Consider the following 12,199-nt stretch of genomic DNA (forward strand, 5'->3'; position numbering starts at 1 on the left):
TGCTCTCAGCGGAGGGAGGGAGCTACGCTGTGTGTGGGAAGCGCTGTGACCGTCAGACCTCTCTGGATTAGACAAGCAAGTAGAGAAAACCGGCATCAGCCGAACCAATTTATTGCCAAATGCTTTGGGATTCAACACATTAACATTGCTTCCCATGGTCAGAAAAAGTCGGCAGATTTGTCGCTAGTCGCTTTTGAGAAATAAAGTCGCCAGGGGGGTCTGAAAAGTCGCTAAGACTAGCGACAAAGTCGCCAAGTTGGCAACACTGGATCCGAAACTTTGGACACTTTCTGTCGTTTTCTCTGGCCTGTCTCTTCTCTTCGCCCCTCGCTATTTTCTCTCTTTCTCCAGCGCGTTGTGCAACAGTAATAATCATCCGTGCAAAACACTGAGTGTGTATATAGTTATATGGATTAAACGAAGCTTCGATGCAAAGAATTTGCATCGATGATTTTTAGTAATCGAGTTACTCGAGTTTCTCGAGGAATCGTTTCAGCCCTACTCTCAAATATTACTAAATAACTGACTTAAACTGAGCATTCTGCCAAGGACTCAATGGAGAAATGCATCTAGTGTAACGTACGTATGTGTTTGAATTATCTATCATTTCTATTTCTATACGGTACTTATACTGTGGTCATGTTAGTTGACCAAAGTTGACCTAGTTTCAAGATGTGCCTGATGTTCCTGCTACAAGGCCATTCATCTCCGGGCGTCAATTGTTACCTCAGCTATCAGGCATATGGAGACATGTGGGAGCCATGTCTTGTCATTTATCTGCCATGTACGTAACTGACCACTATATAGATCACAGGTCTCTCTCAGTACTGGGGGAGAGACTAACCTCACTGACTGTGTTGTTACTCTCCAATGATGCAACGTCTACTAATTGATGAGATCGACTCCTGTCTGTTCCTGTGCTCCGGTATCAGTATCATAACCTACAGAGACACCTACATCTAATTTAGTAGAATTTTGAAAAAAAAACCTAAATCACTGGATTCATTTTATTGGAGGACCATTCATATATGGGATACAGGATCTCTGCAATTTCCTTCAAATCACTGCTCTCAGCCTGGATGTAAAATATTATGGTCTACGCTTCCACTTCCACTCCGCCCAAAATGTAATGCATTATTACATTATGACCTTTGAGTTCGCTGAAAAACAGTAGTTTGCTCTAGATTTATTACTTTCTGGACTCACAAAAATTATGGACATGGCTGATTCATACTGGACTGAAATTACAGATGCCTTTGGCAGCTTCCAATGCAAAAATGTCAGTGTCGGCCTTCAAAAACTCACATCAGTTGAACCTTAATCCCAATTACAGGACTTCCACCCAGTAGACAATAGCCTAAAATAGGTTTACAGTCAAAAAAAAAAAAAGTTTTGTGTTGTGAGAAAAATTATCTGTTAGTTCTGTCAAATTGACTGAACTAACCCTATTTCTGACAGAGGGTGAATAGAATGTAGGGTCCCCATTCACACCGCGCATGTTTGCAGTGGTTTATTTGAACTCTGAAGCTTTTATTCCTTTAGTCCATTAGGCCAGGTGAAAACAGTGCCATTCAAGCAGCACCAAATAACGGCACAGAGACTCCTGAAAATGAGAGTCTCGGTCCTCTAACAAGACAATTTGTTAGGAGTGAGAACGTAATCCGCACCAACTACAGGAAACAACCCCAAAATGCAAGGGTTATGGGTGTGAGGAGACGGATGCTGACATGTGATAGCCAGCAGCTCCTCATGCTTGGAAAGCCTGAAACAAACAAATGAACCGAGGGCAAGCCACAATCTGGACTGATGCTCAGCTACTCAGCTGTTCTTAACAGTATGAACACCAGAGAAGGTAAATCACGAGAGAGCAGATAAGTCCATCATGCTTAGCTGAAGTTACAGGAACTGGAATCAGATTTGTTTTGACTCTCTACCCTGGTGGAATGACAGGTTACCAAAGCTCTGTACAATAAACAAGCTACAAGTCCATGTGACTTTTGTTTACAAGCCGCTGATCGCTTGTAATTGGGCCTAACCGAACCAAATACAAGTAAACTTTTTCCATTGTGGTTTGGACCAAAGAAAGCAATCTCTAGGTGTGATTAGAAGCGAATGGAGCAAGATGGATGCAACTTCGCTCTAGTGAATTGAGGTGAAGAAGCCTTTGATCCAGTTGAAATTTCTCAACTTAATTTACCTACAAGTCACTAAATGGACTTGCGCCAATCTACCTCACTGACCTGCACCACACATCCCAGTCAATGGACTGGGGTGTGTGTGTGTGACTGTGTGTGCCTATGTGTGTCTCCAGCCAGTAATTCTTTGTACAGGGGAATGTGCTCCATCAAAACACCATCATCAGCACATCACCAGTGGGCACGCTCCAAAGCTTGCATCCCGTTGGCCAGGAGCTGCTGTTGTGTTTGGGGCTTATGAAGGGGGGACTGCAATACACATGCATGAACCACACACACACACACACACACACACACGCTGCTGCTGCCAACCAACCAGCATGTGCACTGCAAAGTCATTTAATCTGGTCTAGTAATCTTAAAATCTTACTTTCTTAAAAGAAGTGAACAAATTCTGCCAATGGGGTATGCAAATCAACTTGATTAAAGATTTTTCTTGAATCAAGTTATTATTATCTCATAACTGAGTGATCTGCCTTATTTTGCCATGTTTCAAGATATTTTGACTTGTTTCAAGAACACTTTTCTCATGTTTTAAAGGCATATTGAGTAGGATTTTGTTGACCCCTCCTCCCTGCGGTTGCCAGAACGGTAAAAACCTGTAAAAAAAAAAAAAAAGTACAGCGAGGCAAAACGGCAAGCAGACAAGGCTTGTTCCAAATCGAGAGTGAATCTGGGGTTGGCTTTCACCTGTTGGAGAATATTTAAGGAGAGGATGGGGATGAAGAGTGACACGGAGTTGGCCTGTTTTCTGTTGGACAGGTAGGTGCCGGTTAGCTTAGCTATCAGCTTTTCTACTACAACGAATCTCCGTTAACGGTAGCTAGCTGCCAGCTCACGATACACACTAGCTCTGACCAGTTGCTCTGTTCGGGGCCGCTACCACAGCCAGCGTGGCTTTTAGATATAAAACAATTCAGCAGTGGTTTTGGTTGCAGGCGGACACACCTGCTGCCAAAAGGTTGACGCCCAGAAACGTCCCGAACATTCAGAAATAAGAAAATCCGGGCAGAAGGCAGCAGGCTCTCTGCAGACACACACACTGTCACACACTACCAATGATCCATAAGTCATGATTGAGTAGGATCATTTTTGGATGATTTCATACTATTTCAAGGGGGAAAATTCTGCTCAGTATGCCTTTAAGAAAAGTACGCTTTTAAGACTCAATACTCACTACATTTGAGCAGATTACGAATAGACCGATATCGGGCCAATATTGGCCTAGTCATCGGCCAGTCATGTCTGTACTTCTTGAGAAGGCTTAGATCCTTTGCTGTTTGCAGAACCCTACTACTTATTTTTTATCAGTCTCTGTGGCAACATGCTACATGCTAGTATCAGTGTGGCAGATACCAGAGGACTCAACAAACTAATCAGGAAAGCCAGCTCTGCCCTGGGTATCAGTTTGGATTCTGTTGAGGCCGTGGTGGAACAAAGGACACTGCATAAGATACAGTCAATATTAGACAATGTTTCTCATTCACTACACGTCACTTTGACTAAACAGGAAAGCACCTTTAATAACAGGCTGATTCAGGTGCGCTGCTCCAGTAAGCGCTACGCAAAGTCATTCCTGCCTGCTGCCATTAAACTTTTTAATGAGTCACGCACTTGCACACACTATGTCTATGTTGGATGTCTTAAGTGTCTTGCTGCTGTAACAATTTGAATTTCCCTCTGGGATGAATAAAGTACTTATCTATCTATCTATGTAGTCCACTGTGGAAATGATGGTATACAGTAGTCTGACCAGTAGGGCGGCAGTCATGAGCCCTGTTGTACCCAATCTCACTATGCAGAAGAATTCAAGAGAAAACAACAAGCAGTGCTCAGCAAGATGTGTGAAACTACTGAAGCTACTGCTTCGAAACTAGATGCAAGCGAGGCAAAAATGTTATCCAACTTTGGACCAAAGTAGTATACTCATCTGCCAAATAATGTTCTTTCTCTACAGGAAAACTGGTAGAGGTAACTGGTAGAGAAGCCAGGTGTGTTTGCTAAATACCTGCGCAGAGCCTGTGTGTGTGTGTGTGTGTGTGTCAGCCAACAGCCTCTAACAGTAGGCTTTGGTCTAGCCTGTAATTTGTATGCAGTGTTCCAACGCTAAATGTGAACAACCAAATATTAATCCAAACTTCATATTTTTCCATTTCTTAATTTTGTGAAATGCTTAAAGATACAAAGACCTACCTCAATTTTATATTGCCTAATGATGGAAATATCTCTTGCTAGTATGAGTGGTGGTAGAAGTGCGCATCAGCCAAAACAGACTTGATTGGAGTGCTTAACCACAAACACTGAACTTTAGGGGAAAAAAGCTGCTATTATCTGTACACAGGATGCTTATGCAAGCTTTCCCTGAATTATTATGGTTTTATGTTGGTTTTCGTATTGATATGTCTACTATGTCTTGGGGGTTTATTGCGCTCCCTGCAGAATCTCTCGCATGCTGCTTGGATTCATTTGGGGAGAATCCTCAAGAGCAGAGCCTTTTCTGCCAAATACAACTGTATAATCACTTGTGCTATAAACGGCCCAAACTCCTTTGATGTAAGTGTCACAGCCCTTTTCTGAGCCTGGAAAAACCCTGTTAAAGACAAATTATGATCTGTCGGTGACTTCGGTCTAAAAATATTGGTCAAACCCTAGATCAGATACCTGCTATCTATGAGCTTAAATAAGCTAAAACAGAAGTTGTGACAGTGAGCTAAAGTTTGCCTTTTTAAAGTCTAAATATGGATGGGGAGTTTTTGTTCCAAAAGAGAGTACAGGCCGCAAAGTGAGATTTGAGAGTCAGAAATCTGAGCACCTGGCCAAGTAATCGTTGAGATGTCAGTGTTGATCAACAACCCTATCAACCCTCCACAGATATATTATGATTATTTTGTGCTACAGGACAGTAAATGCCTTACTTATCACTTTTTTAACATTGAGACCAACAAAGAATAAGAAACAAGCTCTGCTTGCACCGTAGTCAGCTTATGATGTGAAATCCATATTACACTGTAGATGAGCTAACAGAATTATGTCTAACTATAGAACAATATGGTCCTGCATCTGTGTGTTTGTTGGGACAGAAGGGAAAATGACAGATGGAGAGAGAGAGAGAGAGAGAAAATATACAATATAGCGACCCAAGCAATATATACAGCATGTTTTTTTCCACTGTAAGGCCTTGGGTTCTTCATAGCAAAAAGAGATGGGTAGAGACTGTAATCTATTGTGATGAGTCTCCAAACTCTGATATGTATGACAGGGTCCGAAATTAACAGTCGCCAAGCGCCAAATGCGGGTAGATTTTCCGTTTGGCGAGTTAATCTCGGAAGGCTATGTCATCAGCAGGTAAATGTTTGTACCAAAATAGTCATGTAATAAAAAACTATGCTGAGTCTCTACCGCGTTTTGGTGTTGGGCGCGCAGAGGGAGCAAGCGAGAGAGAGAGAGCGAGAGACAGAGAGCGAGAGACAGAGAAAGAGAGAGTGCGAGAGAGAGAGAGAGATCACGTCTGTGTCGGAGTTTCACAAGGGCGGAGCTGAGCTCCTACGCACACACACACACACACACACACACACACACACACACACACACACACACACACACACAGGAGCGCCAGCCACAGACCGTCTCAAGCTCTCCTAGTTTAGTGGCACTGTTTACCGTACGGGACATCAGCTACTCCACTGTCACTTGCCGCCAGTCTGCTGCTAGCTACCGTTAGGCTAACTAAATAGCTATTATGTGGCGATATTTGCAAGGAGTAAAGAGTGAAAACCGATTGGCGGTCCAACCTAAGGTCTAATACACTGTCAGATCTCCTTATGGTCCAGCTGTCCTCTCCAGAGATCAGGGAGTATGATCCCACAGAAGCTGTGATGCTGTGGCACCAGGACTCTGTCAGGAGCAGGAGGCCAGACTTCATGGACCGTGCAAAGAGGGTAGAGAGTGAGGAGTCTGATGAGGAGGTTTAAGTTGATTAAAATGATTAAGCATCCGATAGGTTTACAAAACCTTCAAATTTACTTTTATGTTTGATCCTTAAGTACATTTAATAGCAAATACTTCAGTAGAATTTTGAGATCAAGACTTCTTGAGTTGTATTCGATTGATTAACCATTGATCAATATATTAAAATAATTTTGCTTCAAATTTTGCTCTGGCCTCTTCTTTAAGTTTGTATTCAACATAATACTTTATTATCTCAATGAAATGTACTGAAACGAATGTGTATATATATATATATGTGACACAAAAAGACAATTTATTGTTTTGGCCGTTAAAAAATATGCTTGGCCGGTGGATTTTTTCATCTACCAGCCACCTTGGCCGGTGAGTCAAAAAGTTAATTTCGGACACTGGGTGCAGAACTCAGAGGGGTAAACTTTGAAAAAGAAATGTCCCACACTTCATGCCGCCATGCTGCCAGGTCTCAATAGGCTTCCCAGCAACCCCTAGGGCAACACACCACAAGCCAATCCAATCACAAGAACTGCGAGAACCCAGGCCCTACCATAATACTTAGGCTCAGTACAATACATGAAACTGTCAATAACCAGGCACCCAAATATCTTTCAAGCAACTTAGGTGTGTCCCCAAGGGTTGGCAGTTTAAGTTATATAAGTTATATTAGAGCTGGCATTTTAAATTCATATACATTTTCCATATACTTAACCGACCATCCTGATCCCCCTATCTGGATGGTCAAGTGTACAGTGGGTGCAGTGAGTGGACAAACAAAGACGTTGATAACGAAGTGTAATATAAAATACACAGTGAATACAATAAGAACGCTTGGGTGAACTTTGGGATCTGGCATGGGGGATCAACGGCACCTCGGTCAACATCGTCACTGTCGTCATCATAGGAACGACACCCGGTGCAGGGACATCCGTATAATGCTGACAGACCTTCTGAGCTTGTTGTCAACGAGACACATTATACAAACGACAGAAGGGGACAGCCATAGGGGCCTGTTATGCACTCAGTTATGCAGGACTATTTTTGGATCATTGGGAACAGCAATATATATCCTCCAGCAATGTATTTCTCGACCAAGTGAAGAGGTATGGCTGTTATATTGATGACTTTCTAGATTTAACTTTAGAAAGATGGTTAAGGGTTCTTTTTTTGCTGCTTTGGTTTTGCTTGGCATAATGTTGCATTGTTTTAAGAAGTTAACATTGGTAGCTGGCAAAAACTAATTAGGGTAGTATTAATTGAAAATAAACTGAAAAAAAAATCTACAGAATGACTTCAGAGTTTACCATCGACCCCAATGATCGATGCAACCGTTCTCCAAGCATCGTTTTTGAAACATTTATTCCTATCATATATCTATCATATCAGGGGTGGACAACACTGACTGGACCAGATCTGATTTTTAACGAAAGGACAATATCAGTCCCCATTCCTGGAGATTTGCATCAATAACAAACTGGACTGATAACAGAAGCACTGTCCAAGAGAGGGCAGAGTAGGCTGTTCTTCTTAAGGAACCGCCAGTCTTTGAATGCAACAGAATACTCAACATGTTCTACCAATCAGTGATGGCCAGTGCTCTATCTGCCATGGATACAGGTACTGGCGTGAAAGCTTAGAAATGCATTACCAAACATCTACAACTACGTGCAGACTTCCGGGGATGCGCGTGCCACAACTCCGCGCAGATAACCGGGGATGTGCGCGCCACAGCTCCGCGCAGACTTGCCAAAAAGGCGCATAAACAGCGTAAATTCAGGAAAATGGAAAAATCTGCTTCGTCAGTCCCTACCTATGCCAATGCTCAATGCCCATGTGCAGTTTGAGATTGATCGGCCAACCCGTTGAGGAGCAAAATGGATGCGGACAGACGGACGGACGGACAGACAGACGGACAGAGTGTTCCTCATTCTATAGTAGGATTATTATTAGTATACCAGTAATATTTTTAGGCTATAAAAAGGCAAGTGTATGAATTTGCCATTATTGGAAGTTCTATCTATGGAAGAATCTATCTATGTTTATGCATACCCATATTTATATATACTTAGATATCTATTTATATTTACTTATATCAATATATACTGTAGATATTTTAAGTAAGCAATCAAAACTGTTAGTAACATATGCAAGTAACAATGTAAGTATATCCATACATTCATACTCTTGCTTGGTTGCTTTGCTATTATTTTATTTTATTATTATTATTTTATTTTTTTTACCATTCTTACTGTTTCTACTCTTTTTATTGTATATTTTATATTTATATTTATTATATTTGCATGCTTACATTCTACTTGCCTTCTCCCTGCTGAATCATTTTACCTATGCTGCTGCAACGACCTAATTTCCCCATGGGGAATGGGGATCAATAAAATGTTATCATCTTGCTCTTGCTTAGGCTGCTTTGGCAATGTAAGCAAGCCTCACTGTGCCAATAAAGCAGACATTTGAACAATGAGTTGAAGGACAGACAGAGTAGAGAGAGAGAAAGAATAGTATAGAGAGGAGGGAGGCAGAAATGTAAAGCGAGAGGAGAGAGCAGTACCATGTTCCTGATGGGGAGCAGGAGGGACCGCTCACATCTGTGCCTGTCAGTCAATGGCTTTATTCATCTCTCTGTCTCTGCTTCAATCCCTGTCTCTGTTTCACTTTGTTTCTCTCCCCCTCTCTCTCTGGATTCAATTCAAGGAGCCTTATAGACATGAGAAGATCTGTCCTACACTGGCAAAGCAGACACAACCATGGCGATAACATGCCGCTAATGGTTGAGACCAGAATAACTTTGACCAGAATCACATGAACTACTTTGATTCCTTTGGTTCAAGCATCAGAGCAGCTGAACAGTAAGAAAGTAGGCCTACAATGTTATAAAGAGCTGCTTGACTTCCTCACAATTCTCTTCTATCTTATCTTATTCTAATAATGGGACTAGTCCTGATCCTGATACCACAGGACCATTCAATAATACTAATACAAACATAATACTACTATTGCTGCAACTACCGCTATTACTACTGCTGATACTAGTAGTAGGCCTACTGCTACTACTACTACTACTACTACTACTACTACTAATAATAATAATAATAATAGTTGTAGTGTAGCGACCCATATTTATCAATTAACAGAAGATTCACGATGATTATTGCATTAATAGCTTAAACACAAAGCTTTTTCAAGCAAAACCTGACCAATGAGGATAATCCAACAGGACATCAATCAAAAACAAGTTTGCAAAAAATGTACTAAATGAAATCCAAAAGAATAAACACAGTTTGCTTCAAATCTCGAGGCAGTCGGTTCAAAAATATAGGGCACTGAATTGCAAGAGCACTGTCACCATTAGTTCTTCGTCTAGACTTTGGAATAGCAGTGCCTTTCCTGAAGACTTGAGGTTGAGGTTTTGATTGGAGACCAGATTGGAGTGATATGCTGTTGCATTCTGATGGAGCAGTTTGACTGGGACAAGAATAGACACACAACAGCCACATTAAGGGGGAATGCTTAACCGCTCACTTTCTCCAGGTCGATAAAACATGAAAAAAAACCTTATGTATGAAATATTTCATAAGTGATCGAAGCAGGCCTGGAAAGCCATTTTGGCCTGTCATAATTGAATGAGAATGAAAACATACTCCGGGATTCCAAACAGGTTTATACTATGAGTGAGGCAGCCAAGTAGTAACATTTTTGACATTTGGTAGGACAAATTAGACGACCGCAGATTTGTTGTCTTTTAGGTGGAGTCGTGGAGAAAGTTTTGAAATATCCAACACTTAAAGCCATTACGATATTCTCTAAAACCAGCTAAATCAATAGACACCCATGGTTTTCTTAATACAGATAAATATAACTGGATGTAATTGCAGGTTTATCATGTCTATGAACGATATGACCAGCTGGGTAGCATGTAAATAGTGAAGAGTGCATAAAGCCTTTTGAATTGCAGAAATAATAGAAGAAAAGACCAGAATAAATATAAAATCGATCTAAAAAAAAAGAATAAATCTACCAAGAAAAAAAAAATCTATCAATGGGATTAGATAGGCTACTTTCATTTATTTTTTCCAATAGCTTTCACTTGTTTGTTTCAAGAAATTTCTCTAAAAAAGCGGATTTGCATTGGAAGTGAAATTATATCCTAGATAATTTCACTATTTTAAAAAGAAAAAAAAACATTTTTTAAGATTATACTCTAGATTAAATGACTTGTTAAAGTGGACTGTTTTTTGTTGGTTTTTTTAAGCCTATGAGCGTTATGTTTTCAAACTACTACATTCAACTATTACATTCAACTAGATAGATAGATAGCCTAGATAGATAGATAGATAGATAGATAGATAGATAGATAGATAGATAGATATTCTTACCTGTCATTAATGAGTAGTAATTAGGGTATGATAAACTGGGGAAGTCTGGCGTCATGTAATCTACCTTCACCCCGTTGCCCACGAGCTCGCGGAATCCCGGTAACGCGTGCAGGTCGTCCATGTAGTCGTAACGGAATCCATCAATCAAGAACACGAGCAACTGGCGCCCCGCGAGACAACGCTGTCCCGCACAGAAGAACAGCAGAAGCATCGGCGCCAGGCGTCGGAGGGTGCACGCAGGTGTCGGTCTCGGGGACATCATGATGTCTCGTGCTGTGGTAGGCTGTGCCGTGGTACCTCCGGACAGGCGCTCGTGTTCACCGGGAATGAGAAGCCGGTGTTCGGAGTCAGAGGGTTTGTGGTGTCCCCGTTATCAATGGGCGGGGCTAACGATGTTAGTATGACAGTGAATGAACGACGCCGCTCTTGTACGGAGAGCATGTGACGCGAAATGCTATTCAAAAATATGGCAATTTAATGCTACCTTGCTTATCGGTAAACGTACAAACCTCCGAGAACACGACTTAAAAGCTTTGCTGATTCATTAGGTTCCACTGGTAAATGCGGCATTGATAAGATCCACTAAACAAGTCTTAGTTTAATAAAATCTCAAGTTTTAGAATTGGGTCACCTGTTATTCCTACATCAGTCTGCTTCCAGCAAAATGATCCGTGGTGCGATTTTATTTATATAAGTACTGCTTGGTGGGTGATAGGTATGCCGAAGTTACCAGTGGAACATAATGATTCAGAACCTTATGTCATGTTTTAAAATGTATGCAGGCTTTGCCATTAAACTGACAGTTTTTAAAGGTTTTACACCTAACAAACCTCACGCGCCCTCTGGTGGCCATATTGGGGAGCCACATCTATTTGGAACAATGGCACAGCTGATTGTAAACTTTTCAACCTTGACTGTAGAGGCTCATGCACACCTTCAGTTTCTTGTAGACAGGTGCGTAGGAGGAAATGTCCATAGGCATTGCAATAAACTTTATTACAAACGTTGTATCAGTAATAAAGTTTATTGCAAGTAAAAGGACAGTGTGCGGGAATTCTCTCCTCTCTTACATAAACTTTTCAACCTGCAATAAGCATGGTTCATATGTTTTGGACTGGGTAGCTACTGTCATCACTGACGCATCTATTGTTATTATTTATTTATTTAACCTTTATTTTACCAGGTTGTCTCATTGAGATGCAATCTCTTTTTCAAGAGAGACCTGGTCTAAGAAATGGCAGTGCTAGCAGCAATGTTACATGACACAATATAATACATACAAAATTAGATACAAATATACATAATCACATTAAAATATAGCGGAATCAGGGCAGGGATCAAGCCCAGGCCTGGATCAAAAACCACACCCCAAACAGAGAACTCCATTCAGAGTGGAATTGTGTTTAGCTTGTTAGCTAGCTACCTAACCACAGTGTCTGGTCAGCCACCACTCTCTTGTTTCACCTTTATTAGACAGTTCACAATAGAGAGAGAGGAAAGATTGGGAGAGGGAGGGGGATGACATACGACGTTGCTAAGCAACACATAAGTACCTTTTAACATAGGCCTATTAATATTTCAATTAGCCTACCTGTAATGCAATCATAGGAGTGTATTTATATATTACAATATTATTGTGGCGGACTCTATAGA

The 12,199-nt window shown here is 41.1% G+C and overlaps 1 protein-coding gene across 1 annotated transcript in view; it reads right to left on the reverse strand.

Annotated features, from left to right (window-relative positions):
- enpp6 (ectonucleotide pyrophosphatase/phosphodiesterase 6) overlaps nucleotides 1-10,859 on the reverse strand; it is a 31,463-nt gene extending 20,604 nt beyond the window's left edge. Inside the window, exon 1 of the mRNA XM_071895491.2 lies at nucleotides 10,547-10,859. Within this exon, the coding sequence (XP_071751592.2) occupies nucleotides 10,547-10,808 (262 nt within the window). The 5' untranslated portion in view covers nucleotides 10,809-10,859. The remainder of the gene's footprint in view (nucleotides 1-10,546) is intronic.
- Between the last annotated feature and the right edge of the window lie 1,340 nt (nucleotides 10,860-12,199).

This window comes from Centroberyx gerrardi, chromosome 16, assembly GCF_048128805.1.
Source record: "Centroberyx gerrardi isolate f3 chromosome 16, fCenGer3.hap1.cur.20231027, whole genome shotgun sequence".
Classification (NCBI taxonomy): domain Eukaryota; kingdom Metazoa; phylum Chordata; class Actinopteri; order Beryciformes; family Berycidae; genus Centroberyx; species Centroberyx gerrardi.